The sequence below is a fragment of the Onychostoma macrolepis genome, chromosome 03 (genome assembly GCF_012432095.1).
Source record: "Onychostoma macrolepis isolate SWU-2019 chromosome 03, ASM1243209v1, whole genome shotgun sequence".
NCBI lineage: Eukaryota > Metazoa > Chordata > Actinopteri > Cypriniformes > Cyprinidae > Onychostoma > Onychostoma macrolepis.
Window position 1 is genome coordinate 48,268,859 of NC_081157.1, and position 23,352 is coordinate 48,292,210.

A 23,352-nucleotide genomic window follows, 5' to 3' on the forward strand; every position below is an offset into this window, starting at 1 on the left:
TATTAATAAAATTTGTTAATACATTTATTAAATAGAAATCATTTTAAATGTCTTCACTCACTTTTTATCATTTTCATGCATGATGAATAAAATGATTAATTTCTCTCTTTTTTAAATCTTATACAAATGTTTGAGTGGTATCATTGTTTCCACAAAAATATTAAGCAGCAAAACTGTTTTTAACATTGATAATATTGAGAAATCTTTCTTGAGCAGCAAATCAGCATATTAGAATGATTTTTGAAGGATTATGTGACACTGAAACTTCTCTTTGTAAACAACAACAGATTTATAAACGTTTCTAATGATGAATCTTGAGTTCTGAGTGCAAATTACAGCTAGCGCTAACAGCTTTAACTGTCCAGCAGATGGCGCCACGAGCTTGTGCAGGGCTCTCAGGACCAATCCGTCCATGATATTTTAGAAAACAATCTTTTCGCTGTTTATTTAGGTAATAGCTTAAGGCCATTTGTGATATTTCAATCATCATGCAGTAACCAAAACCCCCCGTCCCCCCATTTTTCCCCCCTACTCATATTTTCTGACTGTTTTTCACTAGATTTGTATTTAGCTAGGGTCAGTGTCACTACTGGTAGCATGAGGCGATACCTGGACCTTACAGAGGTTGCACAGGCAGTCCAACTCCTCCAGGATGGCACATCAATACATGCCATTGCAAGAAGGTTTGCTGTGTCTCCCAGCACAGTCTCAAGAGCATGGAGGAGATTCCAGGAGACAGGCAGTTACTCTAGGACAGGGGTGCCCAAACTTTTTCCTACGAAGGGCCAAAAATCAAACTTGATTGAGGGCCGTGGGCCAAAAGTAAATTTTGCATCATAAATCAAACTGTATTACATTAAAGTTGCTATGGGTTCCCCTCATTTATTTCATAACATTTAAAATAAATATAAAACAACTTTAATCTGATCAACTTAATGCAGTTTTATTTGTAAAGTTTTGCATTCTAATGAACTTATTACAATAAAAACAAACAATCCTCAAGTGTTCAATGTACAATACAGTTCAATACCAAATACACTAGCAATAATAAAACCACGTGGTTGCAATGTCAGTGACCTAATGAGAGATATGAGGCTGGTCCTTATTTTTCAGACGTTTCTCAAGATTGGGCTGTAGCTGACTTACAGACAAAGACAAGATATTATGTAGGTGACAGTCAGTTATTTTGCTTCTGAGTTTACTCTTGTTCAAGTTCATCAGACTGAAAGTCTGCTCGCAGATATAGGTACTGCCAAACAGAGACAGCATCACTTGTGCCTGCTTACACATCTTTGGGTACCTGTTTGCTGGGACACATTTGTAGAAGTCTGTCAAGGGAAGGGATGTGAACTTGTGTTTCAGTTCTGAATCACACTGAAGCTCAATTAGTTCCATCTGAAGATCATCTCTGACTGCATCCACACTGATAGTGAAGGGTTGAGCAAACAACTCAAAGTCAGCAGTGTTGTGTCTGAAGTCCTCAAAGCGACTGTCAAACTCCTGGATAAAGTTGCTGAGAACAGCATCATACTCATGGACCTTCTCTTTCACCATGCCTACCTCTCCAAGGCAGGGAAAATGGGCTAAATTTCCTGCATGTGGGGTGAGAAACAGAAAGAACAGTGTGAGACTGGGAGTGAAACAGGGAGTGAAATGAGCAAAGCAGGCATGTAAAACAGAGGGAGAAAAAATAGAATAAATAACTGAAAACAGAAGGAAATTATTATTTCATGACAATTTAAGAAACTAGTATATTTTAAGCAAATTTTATTAGCTTGATGTACAACAAAAATACAAATGCTGACATGACTGAATTATATATTCTAAATATAATTAATAATAATATAATTGCACATAAAATATCCTGAATATTATAACTGTAAATGTTACTGTTACCTGCTGAGAGATGTCTTCTGAGCAGCAGTAGTTTTTGTTTGAAGGCTCTGACGTGATCAAAAAGCTGGGTGATAATCTGGTCCTTTCCCTGGAGCTGAACATTCAAAACATTGAGCATCTCTGTTACATCCACAAGGAAAGCCAGGTCAGAGAGCCATTTCTTATCAGTTGGCACTTGAATATTGCCATCCTTGCTTTCCTGAAAAACTCTGATCTCATCACGCAGATCAAAAAATCTCCTGAGAACTTTTCCTCGGCTGAGCCATCTGACCTCCTGGTGGTACAACACATCACCATATTGCGCATCCATCTCATCCATCAGTGCCTTGAACTGTCGGTGAGAAAGCGCCTTGGAGCGTATATTGTTGACAATTTTGATGACGTCACGCATCACATCCACAAGCCCGACAGATTTAGCACATAGTTGTTCTTGATGCAAAATGCAGTGGTACAGGCTAATTTGTGAGAACATTCGTACCTGAGAAGGACAAACTGCTTCTGCAGCCACTGCAAGACATTCCTTGACGAACTCTCCAGTAGCAAAGGCTCTTCCACTTTTAGCAATTAGAGCAGAAATCTGATAACTGGCCCGAGTGGCGCTTTCTTGTGCTGATGAAGGACGTAGCAGCGCGCTCTGTTCGTATCGAAGTTTAGCAAGCAGCTCGTTAGCCTTCTGTTTTCGCTCCTCGCCGCTGTACTTTGAGAAAGCTGCAGAATGTTTTGTTTCATAATGACGACGGATATTGTACTCTTTTAAAACAGCAACAGACTGTTTGCAAACTAGACATACTGCCTTTGATTTGACTTCAGTGAATAAAAACTCATCTTGCCAAACTTTTTTCAAATTTCTCTTGTCTGTGTGCCACCGCCTTGATTTCTCCATTATTATTATAATTTACAGTAGATCTCTATCTTTAAGCCCTTTCAAGCCACAAGCTTTTGAAATCTTGATGTCAAAATCCAGCATTTTTCCAAAAAAAAAAAAAACAGCAACAAAAAAAACCTGGCGCCAAAAGGGTTAAATATAATTTGGCGCTTTTTTTGGATAATCTGTCATTGATCCCGCCTCTCGGCGATGACGTCACCGCTAGCGCGCGTTCACTCAGCGTCGAGTCTTCTGAGGAGAGGTGAGCAGACCATGGTTTTGGCATGTTTAATTGTAAAATACACTTTACACAGTTTGTTTATGCAACGTTTCTGCCTTGTTAACATCGAGCACATGGCTGTCTGTGTGTTTGCTGATTTAACTAGAACAGCAGGCAAAAGCATGTGAGGAAAACATGTTAAATTCTGTGAGAAAGCCGGACCAGAAAGTTTGAGTGATTTTGTGTTTTTGTATGTTTGTGTGAATGATTGTTTCCATGTTTGTAGTGATAATGTTACTGTTATTGAATGTCTTGTGATCTGTGAAAGGAATGCGAACCGATATCAAGTTTTGCTGCTGCAATGTTATTTCTCTTTTGAGATTTCTCTTTTGGAGATCAAATATGTTATAGTTACTTTACATGGTTATAATTAAGAACAGATACTCCTAAATACTTAATAATTAGTCCATATAATTATCCATGTGCAATATTTACAGAAATCTCTACAGAAATATGAAGAGATACACTGGAAATATTACATTTTTGCTTTGTGGCACTCTTTCTGTTTAAAGAAGATTTTATGATTACTATCAATTAGCTACTGCACATATAAAACTACAACATGTTAATAATTTAATTTAATTGCTTTGAATGTAATTGTTAGAAAATCAAACTATATTTAGATTTGATCTAGTGTAGTTATTTACGTGTAATTGTTAACGAAGATGGGTGTCACCAAAAATCTGTTTATGCTTTAATTTTTCATTCTTACTGTTATTTATATTTGAAAGAATTAGCATTGTATACTTTTCTATATTTCTAGACAGATGTTCTTATGTTAATACTAAGGCAGAATGAAAAATAAAATATGGTTAGAGATGTTAACAATAGAAAGACAGGAAACAATTGCATTGAATGTGTGAATTAGCATTTGTTAGTGAATGAGCATTTTAAATTGATGTTCTCTTTGTGTTGACACTGTTACTTTTAATGTAGTAATATAATAATTTACAAAGAGGCAACACTTTGTATTTGTAAAGCTCTGCTCTCTTCTGCTTCTAATACATAAATGCTTAATTATGTAAATTATTTTAAAAAACGGACTGATTTATTGTTGTTTTTGGCAAATCTGCTTCTTCCACACAGAAATTCATATTCAGGGAAGCTCCTCCCACAAACCTTGCAGAATGAAACACACTGAAGATGCTGAAGAGCAAACAGGTTGGTGTTTATTCTTCATTAATAATGCTGATAGTTATAAAGCTTCAAGCAGATTTATATTTGTTGTAATAGGGTACTTTTTTCAATAACATTGTTAGATAATTGTGTAGTTGATCAAACATTTAATAGTTCTCCTGTAGAAACATGTTATTTGTGAGTATAATGTTTTAATAATAATATAAATAATAGGAATATCTATGTACCTCATTCATTGAGATTTTCAGGGACATATAATATACAAAAATAAAATGTGGTATGTGGTATAGCAATTGTCTCCTTTACACTGTTGCATCAGAGTTCATCAGGGCTACTGAGAGTTTACAAACCTTTTTTATTTTTATTTCAGAGTTGATTGAAGAAAACAAGGAGAATGAAGAATTGAGTGAAGTTGAGGAGAAAAATCATGCTAAAACTGGAGAAAAACCTTTGGGTTGGTCTCAAACCAAGCATAAAGATTTAAATAAAATAAGAGCTAAGAAATCTTTCACCTGCACTCAGTGTGTAAAGGGTTTCTCATTCAAACATCATCTTGTGCTTCACATGAGAGTTCATACTGGAGAGAAACCGTACACATGTGATCAATGTGGGAAGAGCTTCACTCAGTCATCAAGCCTTAAGATACACATGAATATCCACACTGGAGAGAAACCAAACAAGTGTTCACACTGTGACAAGAGATTCAGTCGATCAAGAGACCTGAAAACACACGAGAGGATCCACACTGGAGAAAAACCGTACACATGTGATCAATGTGGGAAGAGCTTCACACTAAAAGGACACCTTACAGAGCATATAAGAGTTCATACTGGAGCGAAGCCATTCACTTGTGATCACTGTGGAAAGAGTTTTGCACGATCATCAAACCTTAACGAACACATGAACATCCACACTAGAGAGAAACTGCACGCATGTGATCAATGCAGCAAAACATTTTTGAGAGCTTCAGTCCTGAAGACACACCTGAAAGTGCATACAAAGGAGAAGCCACATTCATGTCATTTGTGTGGAAAGAGCTTTTCATGTCTACAAAATTTAAAAGTACATCAGAAAATACATACATAACGTGCTTTGAGTGTGAAAAGACTTTCACTTCAGCAAACTGTTTAAAACTGCACCAGAGGATTCACACTGGAGAAAAACCGTATCACTGCACTGAATGTGGGAAGCGTTTCAATAATTCATCTGCTCTGCACAGTCATACAAAAAACAATCACAGTAAGTAGATCATCTTCACATCCACCTTCAGGTCTGATGCTGCAATAATGCATCAACTAATAAAATACCATCTGGATAAATCTGTCCTAACCGGCCATTACAAGCGACATGACAAAGAAACGTTATCTAAAGAACAGTGAATAAAGTTCATCTTCAAAACCAACAGATTGAACTGTGAGATTCAAATCAACACAAAGATGGAGTTCCTCCCCAAAGAACAATGTCCCAAAGTTTTATTATTGTATACCATTTTGCTTCATTATATAAATTATATGATTGTAATAATCTTATGAGTTTCATATTATGTTCAGTTGTTTCATAATGCATCTATCACTTGTACAGTGAGTTTCAGCTCAAAAGTCCTATTCGGACGGTAAATGTTTCTCCTGACACCTTGAGATTGAAATAACGTGATAATATCACGTTATTATTGTATATAATAACAATATATTATTGTGAATTTCAAAAGTTTCAACAGCAAGAAGACGAAATAGAACTCTCTTCTGCACTCGTGCAGAACACATACACACAAAGCGCACGCACAAAAGCTGCCTCTTATATACGCGAACACTGGACTGAGCTCTCTTTCTCACATTCTTACACACAGAATTATATCAAAATATCCCATAAATACAATTGGTTATTCCTTAAGTGAACGTAAAGTGTTGAGAAAGAAAACAAGGGTGTATTGGATCCGTGCATTGATAGCAGCTGCTGCCGCCAGTCATTAATGTTAATCAAAGAACAAAAGGAAAGAAAATCCCTTACTGATCTTGACTGAATCACTTTTGTAACCTCAGTTACTGTTGTTCGACGCTGACTACTGTAATGGCAACGTGCATGTGTATGCGATTATTTTGGAGATGCGTTCCAATATAATTTATTCATATTGAGGGTATGGGCCTATTCTATTTTGATCTGCAGTTTAATAAAAGTTAAACAGAAAAAAAGACAAATAGTAGCACTGCATGTGTTTTGTGGTGGTTCCCACTTTTTCTATGAAGAATCACTCTTGAAGTCTTGGGGTTTTGATGCCAGAAGAGAGACTTTATTATCATCAGAGACAATAAGGCAGAGTAGACACTGCAGTGAATCCTATCTAATCTGCGTCCGTCCAGCCTTTTTATACAGTTTTTCTGTAGGCGTGTTCAATACATTTCATACATTGCCATTTTACCTTTTTTGGCTGTCTCCAGCCTGCCACCCAAAAGCAGACAGGAGGCCTTAATTTTATGTCCCGTGAAGGTAGGGGCCCCCTCATATATTTTGTGTAATGTCAAAACAGGATATGCGACTTTACCATATGTTCGCATGTTCCATTCATGCAGGCCTCTACACACAGGCAGATACAAGATTATATTAGTAGAATAACTTGATACATAAATGGCTTATATTTACATTGATTATACTTGATTATTTTATATTTTGATTAATAAAACTCTTCGTCAGTTTCTGAATATTTATTTAAACAGACTGTATAATGATGAAAAACCACAAAATGCAAGCTTTTATTAATAGACAGTCAAAACACAGGCAGGTTCGAACAAATGGCAAACAGGAATATAGAGGGCAAGACCACTCAAAAAAATGAAACCTTAAGTTTAATTAATTTTTTCTTGTCAACAGGTTCCACAAAATTTAATTATGAAAGTCGAAAACAAATATTTCAAGTTTATCTAACTTAATGGAGTTGTTTTAGGGAGAAATAATATTTTTGACTCAAGCCAACTATTATCACAAATTTTTGCTCAACAAGAGACGTTAGAGTTTAAATAGCTAAAGTCGGTTATGTTATATGGACTAACAAAATTTGTTTAGAAGTTGCATATTACATATTTGTCTATTCAAAGTGAACTAATGATTTTACAACAAAACATTCAATTCAAGCTTAACTAATCAAAATAAAATGCTTCCACTAAATTTAATTTTTACTAGTTAGGTTGAATTAACTCTAGTTTGTCAACAGGTTCCACACAAATTACTTCAGTAAACTCAACTCAACATTTGTTAGTTCCTTTATTCACCAACACAAGAGTTTATCAACAACACAACGACTGTTTATCAAATTCTGTTTTACAAAAGAGAAAAAACAATAAACATACCCATGAGTAGCACCATTTAAAGTTGGTTATCTTTACCTTTAAAAAAAAAAAAAAACACACACACACACTCATACAGTTTGTTTTTAAGCATCTGTACATCTGTACATGCTTTACATGACAAAGAAACGTCACCCAGAACAGTGGTGCGTGTCTCACACACACACACAAAAAAAGGTATATAAACTTTCAAGTGTTTTTCAATTAAATGGTTTCAAGTGCAAAGCAGGCCTTCATGTTAAATGCTACATGCTCAATGTTGGCTCACTCATACAGTTTGTTTTTAAGCATTTGTACCTTGGTTGAGAGTCTGGTAGCATCCAGCTGGAGGAAGATTTTCTGAAGCACCTCAAAGAACGTTTTCAGTTCAGGTTCATTGCATATATGACACCCATTAAGAGTGCACATGCAGAAGCAATGTCTCCCAAGTCGTGAAGCACTTCAACACCTTTAATCACTATTCCAACATCAACTGGAGTGGTGGTGGCATCACCTCCCTCAGCATTAATGCTGTAGATGCCAAAGACAACTTGTTCAAGGTCCCTCTGGGCAGCACAGCCATCTGGATCCTTTCCACACACAAAAAAGGACAACAATGAAATCACCAGCCAATTACATAATTCCAAAGAGCTCATTTGCATTGCTTTTTTCTCCGTAAATGTTTTAAAATAGTGCTTGATTAGACAGACGGACAGCTCAGGTCTGGATTCCTTGACAGAGACAGGCAAGACAGACAGTTCGAAATCAGACACATTAGTAGAGACGAGATGGACAGACAGTTCGCAATCAGCCACCCTGGCTGGTTCAGAACAGGACGAGAGTTCAGAGATAGCCTCCTCGGCCGGTTCAGAGCATGGCAAAAGTTCAAAAGCAGCCTCCGTGGCCATGACAGAACAAACAGGGAGTTCATAGACGGCTTCCATAGCCATGACAAGGATGGACAGAAAGTTCACAGACGACCTCCATAGCCTTGACAGGACAGGCAGAGAGTTCACAGGTGGATACCACTGACACCTCTGGAGGTTCTGCAGCGGATGCTGCCACCTCTGGAGGTTCTACAGCAGGTCCATCGGGAAACAGGGGGAGTTCAGTAACGGTCTCCTTGACCATGCTGACAGTGTGTCGCTGGGAGCCACCACCGCGCAAGGAGCTGAAGCGAGCGCCGCCGCCTCGGAAGGTTCCGCAGCATGTGCAGCCACCTCTGGAGAAACTGCAGCAGACGCCATCTCCTCTGCGTACACAGCAGCGGGCACCACTACCTCGGAAGGTTTATGGTTTATGAAGATTATGAAACAGTAGTGCATGTTTGAGATCTTACTTACTAGTCCTACAGTTTATAGCGTCTTGGAGATGTTGTCTGCTGGAGTGCAGCAGGCCAACATCACTGAAGGATCTAGGAACAAAACAAGCAATCTGTCACAGAGCCAACAATATTTAGTTTGCAGTTCCAGGTTTATTAGAAAGAAACAAGCTAGAGCAGAGGTAAAATGCAAATAAAAGAAAGAATAATATATAATACTATAATTACATAATATACAAAAAATACTACTGCTACTAATACTAGTAATAATAATATAGATAACAGAATCTGTGTTTTTAGATTTAGGTCGAGTGTCACTTACGTTTCTATGTCAAGGCCTTCTTAAAATTACAGTTATATATAATTTTGCCAAATGAAGTAACAGGTGCATGGGGATATAGGTGAAATATATTGTGGAAGTTATTTAATGAGCTGCTTCAGTTCACCTATATTTCCTACTTCTCAGTCAGCAGCTCCTTCAGAAATGTTGAAATCTTGGAGCTCCCCATCTGTTGTGGAGAACTTCTTTCTGTCCTCCTGAAATCACAGAACAATTTTTATTAAAGTTCCCATGACATGCTGCTTTTTGGATGCTTTTATCGAGGCCTAAGTGGTCCCTAGTACTGTATCTGATGTCTCTTTCCCGAAATTCAGCCTTGGTGCAGAATTTCAGCCACTACAAGGCAGTCCCACATTGAGCTTTCCTTAGGATGTGCCATTTCTGTGTCTGTAGCTTTAAATGCTAATGAGGAGGAGAGAGGCGGGGCAAGGTGGAGGGTGGGTGTGTGGCCTTAATCAGCTTGCGGCCACGGTACTATGCGCTAATGTTGACAGTGGATGTATCGCAATGGCTCGTAGACACGCAGTCGTTCAAGCTTTTCAGTTTGACCCAGAATCTGATCCGGATGTTTTTGAAGGAGATATGGTTGATGTGCCTAACTGGATAGTGAAATTGTGATGAAACAATGGGTTTGCTGGAACCACAAGCAGTTCTGTCTTGGCAAGGTTGAGTTGAAGGTGATGGTCCTTCATCCAGCAAGAAATGTCTTTTAGACAAGCTGAGATGCGAGCAGCTATCTTCAGATCATCAGGATGGAATGAGAGGTAGAGTTGCGTGTCATCAGAATAGCAGTGATATGAAAAGCCATGTTTCTGAATGACAGAACCTAGTGATGCCATGTAGACAGAGAAGAGAAGTGGTTCAAGAACTGAGCCCTGTGGCACCCCTGTAGTTAGATGTTGCAACTTAGATACCCCACCTCTCCAAGATACCTTGAAGGACCTATCTGAGAGGTAAGACTCAAACCACTGAAGTGTGGTTCCTGAGATGCCCTTTACCAATAGGTTTAATAGGAGAATCTGGTGGTTAACCGTGTCAAAAGCAGCGGACAGATCTAGCAAGATAAGTATTGAAGATTTGGAATCAGCTCTTGCAAGTCTTAGGGCTTTAACAACTGAGAGCAAGGCAGTCTCGGTTGAATGTCCACTTCTGAAACCAGACTGGTTGCTGTCGAGGAGGTTGTTCTGTGTGAGAAAGGCAGAGACTTGGTTGAGCACAGCTCATTGAAGTGTTTTTGTAATGAAAGGAAGAAGGGAAACCGGTCTGTAGTTATCTAAAAGAGATGGGTTAAGGGTTTTAAAGGGATAGCAGCCTAATTAAATACCTGTCCATGTCATTAATGTTAATCAAACAACAAAAGATGCTGAATAAATGTATACATGTTAAATAAACCTGCTGTCTTTGAAAAACGAGTTATTTAATTTTAGAATTTAATTTGTATCTTTATCGTATTTGTCTTAAGGTTGTAATCTGCGTATGTGTAATTTGCTTTGACAAATGTGACGAGTTCCCCCCTTAACTCGTGCCCCCTCAAAAATAGTGAGTGCTGACACTGCAATACAAAATTATTTGTCAAATTAATGAAACATGATGAAACATTCGAGTCGAAATTGTTAGCTTAACTTCTAGAGATGCAGTGATGCATGACATGGTGAAAAATGACAGAATGAATAATATGGAAAGTAGGTTAAGATGAATTTTAAAAGTGTGCCCCCTAAAAGTACAAGTGGCCCCTGCCCATTACCGCGGGAAGTTGAGGTGCTGAGGGTGCTGCAGCACCCCCTGGAGTGTAGCCCACGAAAAAAGTAGGGTGCTGGGGGTGCGATGTTAAAAATAAATGAATTAACAATTTGTAACAAAAAATAAAAAATCATTTTTATTAATTTGTATATTCATTAAAATTCATTGAAAAACGTAGCCTAAGGCCTGACCTGAAGTAATGGTTAAACATGAGTTGAATCAAATTGACTGTGAAAGTCGTTTCGACTTATTAAACTTATCAAACTGACTTAAAAAATAATTTGATGCCATGGTTTTTTGATTGGGCCCTATATTATTACCTCTAACATGTCTGTGCCTTACCCAAATTAAGAATTAACGATTATTTCTACAGACATAGCAAAGAGACAGCGGAGAAAGAGTGCACAAGAGTGTTTACCTAAGCAGCAACAAATCTTGCATTCTCACATCTAGTGCTTATTTTGATCTTTAACGTTTGGTCTTTCCTATTCTTGAAACAAAATTAATGCTTACGGTTGATTCAATAGGACTCTTAAAAAAAAAAAAAAAAAACACATCAGCAATGCTACAATGACAAAGTTGCTTATATTAAACAAAACACTTTTATGAACAGAACGAAGACTGATGTACCCGAGTTGTTACACCTATAGTCTACATGAAAGGTTTTTGGGATTTTCCTCTTATTTTAAACAAATGCTTATGGCTCATTATTATTAATAGAGGGAAAGAAAAAAAAAACATAGGCTATACAATAAAATAGTACAATGACAAATTTACCTATATTAAACTTTTATTAACAAAATGAATAAGGATAGCCTATGTTTTACCTGCGTTTAACACACAAATAAATATGGATTTCCCCTTATAGGCTACCTTAAAACGATTGTAGTTTATGGTTTATTATCTTATTAATTAAAACACATCAGCCATAAAATAGTAGCTACAATGGCATATTCACATATATTAAACATCTAACTTTTATTAACAAAATGAATAAGATGGATATAGCCTTGTATTGTAACCCAAATAAATAAGGTCTTTTCCCTTATTTAAAAGATTTGTGGTTCATTATTTATTATTTTAATTTTTTTTAATGAACCCATCATCAATACACTCACTTATATTAAACGAAGAAATATTAATTTTATTAACAAAAGTAGCGCCATCGTAGTGTTTGCAGGCTTGTTTGACTTCATACGGCACCGCAAACATCGGCTGCCGCCTGACAAAAGCAATGCATTCTGGTTAGAACATTTGTCCGACTTTGATCGGCGCTGCAGCCGCCTTACGATCACATGTGCCATCAAAGTACTGCGAGAGCAAAACGAGACCAGCCGCCGAGGTCAGGCGCTGCAGTTGCTCAAAATCGGCTGCGAGAGCCTTGATGACGACACACTTTATTCTCATTGGTCAGATTCTGTGATGACAAGCACAAGGTGTGTTACGTGCACACCTAAATAAATACATTGCAGATATGCTCATCGGATATAAACCTAACAGACCACTCAGATCATTAGGATCGAGTCAGTTAGAAATACCAAGGGTTCACACAAAACAAGGGGAGTCCGCTTTTAGCTATTATGCCGCCCACAGTTGGAACCAGCTTCCAGATGAGATCAGATGTGCTAAAACATTAGCCACATTTAAATCCAGACTCAAAACTCATTTGTTTAGCTGTGCATTTGTTGAATGAGCACTGTTCATCCAAACTAATTGCACTGTATTTTGTATAATCATTTTCTATTCTTAACTGTTTTAAATTCATTTTAAATCAATTTTTATATCATTTCCTTGTTTTTTTTTTTTAAATTCCTTGTTTTTATTGTTGTGATTTTTTTTAATGACTATTTCACTTCCTTTTATGTAAAGCACTTTGAATTACCACTGTGTATGAAATGTGCTATATAAATAAACTTGCCTTGCCTTACGTGTTTATTCTAACAATTCAATTCCAATAATGCTCACAAATATATGAAAGTATTTTTGGTGCAAAACAACTGAGCGTCTCATTTATAGGCTATCAGTAAATTTGAAGTCACAGACAAAAATTGCAAACTTGTAGATTTTTTTCTCTCTACCACAAACAGTTACACCTTCTCGAATGCTTCATTGCAGATACACAAATCCTATTTATACAAATCTGTTTTAATAACAGTAAAAGCTTTTAGTGTAGTCATTGAGTCATTTAAAAACATAATAATAATAATACTGATAAAAGCATATATACATGTTTATGAACAGATGGCGCTGTATTAAGCAGTATATAAAAAGTGTTTCTGTTGCTCATAAAAACATTTTGTATTTGACAAATATTGCATTTATTTCACTTCATCTGTGATAAGAGTATGGAAACACCGTGAGAGCGTCACTACCGGGAGCAGAAAGTGTCCTACTCTCCGCTTTTAATTCCGCCCCGACTGCAAGCGGCTGCTCTCTCCAGCCGGTGGAAGGCTATATAGTTCATCTCGAACAAGCCTAGTCTTTCTCGCATCGCTCTTGTCACGTGAAGCCCCTCCCCCGTTTTATCCCCCCCCCCCCGTCCCTTCCCTCCCTTCCCTCCCTCCCTTCAAAATTCCCGCGACTATGCCTCACGTAATTTCTCCGTATTATTTCTCTCCGCTTCACTCCAATCCAGCGGGTGGCGCTAAAACACACACCTTTGTTTGCCAAACACCATGAAACCTCAGAGGAAGAAGAGTAGTTTCACCGCGCTCTCTGTTGTTTTGTCGTGATGCTGATTTAATACAAACAGTTAGAAATGTTGTTTCTGTTAGTAAAAATACTGTTTTTTTAAATTATGTCAGTAAATACATGTAATATTCTCATCCTCACAGTCGTGACTAAGTTTTGAAGCAAGCAGGAATATCTGGAGGAGTATCATCTGAACTGAGGTCTGCTGCTGTGAAGATGGTGTTTGTTAAAGAGGAGAGTGAGGAGGACACGAGTGAACCAGAAACCTGGAGAATAAAACACGAGGAACCAGAAACCTGGAGAATAAAACACGAGGAACCAGACACATGGAGAATAAAACAGGAGGAACCAGAAACCCGGAGAATAAAACAGGAGGAACCAGAACCCTGGAGAATAAAACACGAGGAACCAGAGCCCTGGAGAATAAAACAGGAGGAACAAGGAGGTTGGTGTTTATTCTTCAATCATCTTTGATGACTGTTTGTGGTACATCCACAGATTCTTTGTGTAAAAATAAGACCTTAGCTGTCATTAAAATGTCTTAAATCCATGTTTCAAAGTTCTTATGGAAATGTGACTGAACTGACTAAATTCAGATTCAATTCAGATTAAATTGTTACTTTAATTAGACTTTATTTTTGCTTTTTGGAATCATGAAACTGTGTTGAACTCCGAGCATGTGAGACTGAATTTGTTTTTACGTCAGTAGAAGCCATATTTGAAGTAAAGTCGCTATAGGACAATGGTTATATTTAAACCATGTGAATGTGTCAGTAGAGCGTTATTTGCTTGTTCAGTACATTTCACTGTAAATCAGTATAGATTTGCAGCAAGTTTGCAAACAGACTTTTACTGTAAGATATAAACCTGACAGCATTGTTACAACATGGAAGTAAACTTATTTATGCTAATGTCTGATCTGTGATCAGTGATTTCTGATGTTATTATTCAAGTTGTCAGATTTTATTTGTCTCAAAATTGTTCAGTGTTTTTTGTTGTTGTTTTGTATGTTTTTATGTAAATCAAGCCAGTGACCAAACTAAACCTTGTTTCTCCTAATAGCATGAATATAATATGTTGTTTAAATTGTTAAATTACAGAAAGCAATCAAAGAACAAGCTGTCAATCACACAACACCACTTTATCCAGACACTTCAAATTCTCATTATAATCAATGGTTCTATGGCGTCAAAAGTGGGACAAAACAGCGCAAGCGCATGAACACAGCACGCAAGCGAATTACAGTACTGCGCGCACAGTGACAAAGCTTGTACGTAAAATGTAAACCAGAAGAAATGGCAAATACCAACTCGAGTGCAAGAAATTTTATTGTGTGCACACATATACGCGCTGCGAGGACAAAGAACAAAACCGCGATCTGAACCCTTCAGGCACAGGAAGATTTGACAGTCAGGGGGCGGGGCCCAAACATATTCCAGATAGCCTGTAGTAATCGGCCCAAGCTCGACTGCCCCTTGGCTCAGACTCGGCATCGGCGAGTGTTATCTGGGCCGAGTGTGGCCCGCAGCTCGCTCTCACGCATGTGTTTGTGATCCGGCTATAAAGCACTGGCCCGATTCCTGTTCAGTGTAACTGGCCTGAGTCTGGCTGTAGAGTCCGGGCCACGTCTGGCAATGACTCGGCTTGGTTCGCCGGAGGCCGAAATTGAAATCCAAACTGAATTTCGATCAATTGCACAGCCCTAGACGGGATAATGACACTGAAGGGCACTTCAAGAAACAGTTGTTTGGTCCCCTACACCCTTCAACACTTCCAAGCTCTCACTCCGGAGGGTAAACCCTTTTGAAGGGATTAGGGCATAGGGATGAGCCCTTCCGAATGGAACGCAGGGAGTCACTTGCTTCATTCTTGAATGAATCAGCTGTTCGAACGAATCAATTGAATGAATGATTCAGTGATAAAATCAGTGACTTGCCGCCACCTGCTGGTGGATTTAGTTTCACATTTAGCTTATAATTTCAATTATTTATATCATTTAATATTTCTATATTCAATATTTTATATTTAAAACATTAATCTCCACATGAATTCATGAATTTAATTGCACTCATGCCACCTCTGAACCTCATTAAATGTCTGAAAATGTACCTACAAGCCACTTTTGGGTTCTTCTGTGCCACCTCTGTAGTACAAATTAATTTTTTATTGGTAACTTATTTGTCTCATTCTATTATATTGTTATAAATAGACATTTTTAAAAAGCTTATAAACATACATTTTCAAATATCACATCATATTACGAAGGCAAATTTTTGATCAGATTTTTTTTTTATTATTGATAGGAAGGTGCTCCTAATTTTTTTTTTAAAATTAGGAGGACAAGGCTCCTCAAAAAAGTAAGCATAGAGCTATGTGTAACAGTATATTAGATCCGTGCATGAGGTCTTAAAGAGACAGCAGCCTAAATAAACCTGCTGCTGTCTTTCATTATACAGTGAAGACTATCCAGTGTTATTTTACAGTTGAATAGATTGTTAGACATAACTGGAAAAAAATAAAGTACTATTAATTTAATTTGTATCTTGTTATTGTTTTTGTTTGTGCTATTGATTGCCATTTATTTGTTCTTATTTTACTATTTACTTGTCTTTTTTACTTAAAATAAATTCAATTCTGAGTGCACGTGATTCTTGGGTGGGGAGGGGGCGTGGTCCATGGGAAATAGTCCTGCCACCACAGCTGGAAAAAATCCTAGAGGAAACACTGCATACATTTAATAAAATTAGAAAAATGCATTTACAAAGGTAAGTAATGCACCTGTAAATCTCTTCGAATCAAATGTCACCTCATATTAGGAAGGCTAATTTTTGATCAGAATTTTTTTATTATTGATTAGAAGGTGCTCCATTTATTTATTTATTTTTTAAATTGGAGGACAAGCGCTTCTAATTACAAGAAGAAAAAATCTGTTCTTAAACTGGGTGCGTGACAGGTATGGCTGTGGAATGGTGTTTGGCCGAGAAAAACATTTCAGTCAAAAGATTTTTTTAATTTTTTTTGCTTTAACCCCTGAATACGAAAACTAGCTGTGGTTTTATTACAAATAAAACCAAACAATTGCAATTGTCGTTAAACCATAGTAACCACAAATTAACCTGGGTACCACAGTTTAACCATGGTGTTTGTAGTAAAATTGTGTTTATACAAATAGTAATGTTAAAAAAGGATACTACTCTTTTACTATAGTAAAACCATGGTTAATTTTCGTAAGGGTGTTTATCAGTCAGATTCATTTCAAACCGTAAATTCAACAGGTATGAAATATGATCAGAAGAATCCTGTTAAAAGGGGTCATCGGATGCAAAATTCACTTTTCAAGTTGTTTGAACATAAATGTGTGTTGGAAGCGTGTGCACGCATCCATCCTATAATTATAAAAATCCACCCAGTGTTTTTTTTTTTTTTTTAAATCCCTATTTTAAAATCCCCTTTCTCAAATCAGGCTGTTCTGAAATTCCTGTCAGAATGATGTAGTTCTGTACAGGCCGCTCCCACGATAGTTGATTGACAAGACCGTCTTACCTTAGACCCGCCTTGAGTGAGCTGAGAGCTGTCCAACATTGTATTGACTCTGGTGCAGGGGAAAACAAGAATTAAGCGATTGAGGTGCTTTGTTGTTGGATGTAATAATAAATATAGCAGTCGTCATTTACTCGCGAGATCTGAGCCGCTGAAGACACAGAGGATTAATGTTACTTTTGCTTTGAAGTGAATGCGCCGATCCCCAATCTGCCTAAATGCGTCTATGTTAGCGCGAATCATTCGTGATCCAGCTTCATCTACAGAAGTGAGTATAAGGTTTTTTTTTTTTATGAATTTTTGCAAATCCCCTTTCCTAATAATGTGCTAGTTAGCCAGTTTTGCGGCTAAAGTAAACAGTACTGCTCATCACCCCACGGAAGAGAGGGGCGGGGTCAGCAGAGCTCATTAGCATTTAAAGCAACATGAATGAAAAAATGGCTTGCTGAAAACAGAGCTGATTTTGACAGGGTAAAAAGGGTGTTTTTTACACTACCGTTGAGAAATTTTAACTAAAGTATGTTAAAGACTTTTAATTAAGACCCTAAAGAATCGTATCAACTTGTGCAAAATGGGCATCCGGTGACCCCTTTAATGAGAAGACAAGTGCTGGACCTCGGCAGGTTAGTGGGGAAATATATTTATTATTTAGAATGCACATTTGCAAGGTAAATATATTTATAGGAACATTTCAGCAGGTTGAAGATAATTCCTGTTAACGCAGAGAATATGATTAATTGCTAAAAAAAAAAAAATGTCCAGCCCTAGAACGTACTAATAATCTACGTTCTCATGATAAACTGTCTGTACGTATGTGCGCTAAATGCTGACTGGAAAGCTAAATGCTGACTCCTGAGCTGTAATACAAAGAACATGGAAGTAGTTGTGCAAGTAGTCTATTGCATAGATATGTATACAGCTATATCTATCTATACCTATATCTATCTATCCATCTATATATATAGTGTATATATATATATATGGTCCATTCCTCCTGTTCGTTCGTCCTCATCAGAAGAAGGCCAACAACAGTCAATCAGACGACGAGCAGCCAATCAGTAAAGGATATGGCCAGCAGCCAATGCCATTTGTGAACACAACAAGCATATGTTTGGGCCCCGCCCCCTGACTGTCAAAACTTTGCGTGTGTGTTTAGATCTGCGTGCGTGTAGACATTACTTGCGTGTAGATTCTGCTCACGGTTTTGTTATTTGTCCTCGCAATGCGTATATGTGTGCACAATCATTTTTTTTGTGCACGAGTTTGGAATTTGCCATTTCTTCAGGTTTACATTTTACGTGTGAGCTATGTCACTGTGCACCTTGTCAGTAGTAGAGCATTGCGTTAGCAGCTAAAAGGTCGTGGGTTTAATTCCCAGGAACACATACTGATAAAAAAAAAAAATGTCCAGCCCTAGAACGTACTAATAATCTACGTTCTCATGATAAACTGTCTGTACGTATGTGCGCTAAATGCTGACTGGAAAGCTAAATGCTGACTCCTGAGCTGTAATACAAAGAACATGGAAGTAGTTGTGCAAGTAGTCTATTCCATAGATATGTATACAGCTATATCTATCTATACCTATATCTATCTATCCATCTATATATATAGTGTATATATATATATATGGTCCATTCCTCCTGTTCGTTCGTCCTCATCAGAAGAAGGCCAACAACAGTCAATCAGACGACGAGCAGCCAATCAGTAAAGGATATGGCCAGCAGCCAATGCCATTTGTGAACACAACAAGCATATGTTTGGGCCCGCCCTGACTGTCAAAACTTTGCGTGTGTGTTTAGATCTGCGTGCGTGTAGACATTACTTGCGTGTAGATTCTGCTCACGGTTTTGTTATTTGTCCTCGCAATGCGTATATGTGTGCACAATCATTTTTTGTGCACGAGTTTGGAATTTGCCATTTCTTCAGGTTTACATTTTACGTGTGAGCTATGTCACTGTGCACCTTGTCAGTAGTAGAGCATTGCGTTAGCAGCTAAAAGGTCGTGGGTTTAATTCCCAGGAACACATACTGATAAAAAAAAAAAATGTCCAGCCCTAGAACGCATTTAATAATCTACGTTCTCATGATAAACTGTCTGTATGCGTATGTGCGCTAAATGCTGACTGGAAAGCTAAATGCTGACTCCTGAGCTGTAATACAAAGAACATGGAAGTAGTTGTGCAAGTAGTCTATTCCATAGATATGTATACAGCTATATCTATCTATACCTATATCTATCTATCCATCTATATATATAGTGTATATATATATATATATGGTCCATTCCTCCTGTTCGTTCGTCCTCATCAGAAGAAGGCCAACAACAGTCAATCAGACGACGAGCAGCCAATCAGTAAAGGATATGGCCAGCAGCCAATGCCATTTGTGAACACAACAAGCATATGTTTGGGCCCCGCCCCCTGACTGTCAAAACTTTGCGTGTGTGTTTAGATCTGCGTGCGTGTAGACATTACTTGCGCGTGTAGATTCTGCTCACGGTTTTGTTATTTGTCCTCGCAATGCGTATATGTGTGCACAATCATTTTTTTTGTGCACGAGTTTGGAATTTGCCATTTCTTCAGGTTTACATTTTACGTGTGAGCTATGTCACTGTGCACCTTGTCAGTAGTAGAGCATTGCGTTAGCAGCGCAAAAGGTCGTGGGTTTAATTCCCAGGGAACACATACTGATAAAAAAAAAAAAAATGTATAGCCTGAATACACTAAGTCTCTAAAGCGCCTGCTAAATGTAAATGTAAAATGTAAAACACGCAGTACTGTAATTTGCTTGCACGCTGTTTTGTCCCACATTTGACGCCATATGGTTCTCTTACACAACGCAATGAACCTTTTTTGCTGTTAGTTATGATGAAAGCATTTCATGAGAGTGCAGAAAAAGAGATGCAATGAGATCAAACAGACTGTAGTTTGCTCACAATGAAGTCTCACAGGAGACATGCCCCTTCAAACAGAGTGTTCAAATCAGAGGCTAACATCATTTATTTCTATGTAAAGACATTATAAATGTGCACCTCGAGAAACATATTTTGATGGAAAAATATTATAGATACACCCCAGGAAACATTATAAAATAATAATAAAAAATGCAGTTCATGATACCTTTAAAAAGTATTAAATTTGAAGCGCTGATACCTGCAGATTTCAGCTGTTATATATATATATATATATATATATATATATATATATATATATATATATCTTTTTAATTTTTCACACACAGACAACAGCATTGTGAAAGGGATCCTCATTTGTAAAAACAGTAACATCATGTGCATGAGTATTACATGTTCAGCCTATAGATATATAGAGGATAATGCAGTGATTTTAGTCCTTTTCATGGATCTGTGTGAAAAGGGACAGTTTTGACATTGTTTTCATCTGTACACAAATATTTCATCCTTTTATTTTCCAAATGTTCCCATTGATTTTTTTTTCATACATAACACCCAGAATAAAATAAATAAATAAATAAAAAAACAACAGACACATACTCAATATCTCAAAGTCCAGTCAAAGGGAGGGAGAGAGGGAAGGACAAGAAAAACACAAAAGTCACTCCTTTATACAGTCACATATATCAAAGAGAAAGCACTGCCAAATATTCCCATTGATTTTCATCTTTTTAATGATTTAATTTTAGGCCTGATGAAAGTGAAAGAGGAAAGACAAGATCTGAATGAAGTGGAGGAGAAACACAAGGATCAGAAAGATCATGATGTCGGTGGAGAAAAATCTGTGAGTTGCAGCATTCAAATAACAGACGTCAAAAGGCTTTTCAGCTGCTCTCAGTGTGGAAACACTTTCAAACAGAAAGGAAGCCTTAAGAAACACATGAGAATTCATCGTGGGGAAAAGTGTTTCAGCTGCTCTCAGTGCGGAAACACTTTCACGTGTAACAAAAGCCTTAAGGATCACATGTTAATTCATGCTGGGATAAAGTCTTTCGTCTGCTCTCAGTGTGGAAAGAGTTTCACTCAGAAAGGACAACTTAAGAATCATTTGCTAACTCACACTTCAGAAAAGCCTTTCAGCTGCTCTCAGTGTGAAAATTCTTTCACACGTAAAGCAAGCCTCGAAAAGCACATGTTAATTCATACTGGGATAAAGTCTTACAGCTGCTCTGAGTGTGGAAAGAGTTTTACACAGAAAGTGCACCTTGAAAATCATTTGGTAACTCACTCTTCAGAAAAGCCTTTCAGCTGCTCTCAGTGTGGAAATGCTTTCACACGTAAAGCAAGCCTTAAGAAACACATGTTAATTCACACTGGAATAAAACCTTTCACCTGCTCTCAGTGTGGAAAGAGTTTCACATGTAAAGGAATCCTAAGGAATCACATGTTAATTCATACTGAAATAAAACCTTTCAGCTGCTCTCAGTGCGGAAACACTTTCAAACAGAAAGGAAGCTTTACAAAACACATGAGAATTCATAGTGGGGAAAAGCCTTTCAACTGTTTTCAGTGTGGAAACACTTTCACATGTAACAAAAACCTTAAGAATCACATGTTAATTCATGCTGGATTAAAGCCTTTTACCTGCTCTCAGTGTGGAAAGAGTTTTACACAGAAAGGACACCTTGAGAATCATTTGGTAACTCACTCTTCAGAAAAGCCTTTCAGCTGCTCTCAGTGTGGAAACACTTTCACACGTAAAGCAAACCTCGAGAAGCACATGTTAATTCACACTGGGATAACGCCTTAGCTGTGCTCTCAGTGTGGAAAACTTTTACACAGAAAGGGCACCTTAAGGTTCACGCTGTCAACACACATTTATGCTGTAAAAGTGAATTTTTGCATCTGATGACTGAAACTTGTGTGCTGTGTAGGGGTGGATATTGTTAAGGTTTTACACTACTGATCCATCTGGTATTTTAAGTGTTCTTACTGGTTCTTTTTGTTATTTAAAAAGAAAAACAAAACAGACATTTTAAAGAAATTAAAAACAAATTCAGAACATTGCTGACATTTAAAAATGTATCAGTCCCTTTGGCCCAATTTTTTGAATTTTTTTTTTTTCTCAAAACTAATAAACTATGAAATATGTTAAGCTCTTTGAACAGTTAGTTTCTTGTTCACTTATTCTTGTTCATTATATGTCTCTTCATGAAAGAAATGTGTAAAAATAGACACGCAAATATGACTTTTCTGTTTACATGCAACACACTACCACACAAATAAATGTACTGAATGAAATCAAATGTGCATATTCTTTCTCTGTTTACTATTGACTTTTCCCAGTAAACTTTTACTTACCATTGCAATTAACTGATGAACACATTCGTGTGGGGCCCAAATTGGTTGCACCAAGGGCGTGGTTAATTTTGTCCCATAAAACAACACGTCATCTGCTGAGAATTTATTTATTTGTGCAAAAAACATGCTGAAAAATGAATCAAACACAGCGAGGTAGTAGTAGCAAGGAAACGACAAGCAACATGCTCCCATTCATTTCAATGGAGAGCCAACGATTTCCAGTGACATGAGCGACAGGATGTAGGCGTGTCCAGTGCCTACAATGGAGGAAATGTTAGAGCCATGAAAACAATACTCCTGCATTTATGATGTTTCCCTGAGGGACTACTGCAACAGAGCAAAGGTCAAATAAAAACATATTTTACCTCAAGTTCTGTTTGGAGAATTGACAGTCCATACTGTTCTCTTCATGCAATCCACAGTAAAATACACGTACAAATTTTTACAGACAGGGGCCACTTGTACTTTTACGGGATACAATTTTAAAATCTCATGCTTGTCATGTGACACACAACAGCCACAATACCTCTGTATAACAGATGTAGGATTATGTCCCTACTGAGAAAAAAAAAAAAAAAAAAAGGTTTCCACTACAAATACCATTACAAACGTTACAAACCATCAACTTTTAACCATTAAAAAATTGTTTTCTGTAGTGTGCTTTGGGACATATTCCATTAGGATTTATTGGTTTTAACAAGCCACAAATAGAAGGCAACCAATTACCAGCAGAGACCAACAGGGTCCAATACAGATTCCAGTACAACCATTACTAATTTTGTAATGGTGTCTATTGTGTTTTTTTTTTTTCAGCACAAGTTTTATTAAATTGTTTTTATTTTAATTTTTATTCAATATATCCCCAACATATATCATGAAATATCTCGATTCTCAAATATGTGTAAGTAAATGTATTTTGCACCATTATAGATTATGTTAGTTGATCTATG

The 23,352-nt window shown here is 37.3% G+C and overlaps 1 protein-coding gene across 1 annotated transcript; it reads left to right on the forward strand.

The window, feature by feature from the left end:
- Positions 1 to 2,934: 2,934 nt before the first annotated feature.
- Positions 2,935 to 22,998, forward strand: LOC131535804 (zinc finger protein 665-like). The gene is made up of 6 exons (XM_058768309.1): positions 2,935 to 3,023; positions 4,128 to 4,202; positions 4,549 to 5,247; positions 8,635 to 8,751; positions 13,742 to 14,032; positions 20,791 to 22,998. Exons 1-6 carry the CDS (start codon positions 2,972 to 2,974, stop codon positions 21,849 to 21,851), a joined length of 2,295 nt encoding a protein of 764 aa, XP_058624292.1. The 5' UTR covers positions 2,935 to 2,971; the 3' UTR covers positions 21,852 to 22,998.
- The last annotated feature ends 354 nt before the right edge of the window (positions 22,999 to 23,352 follow it).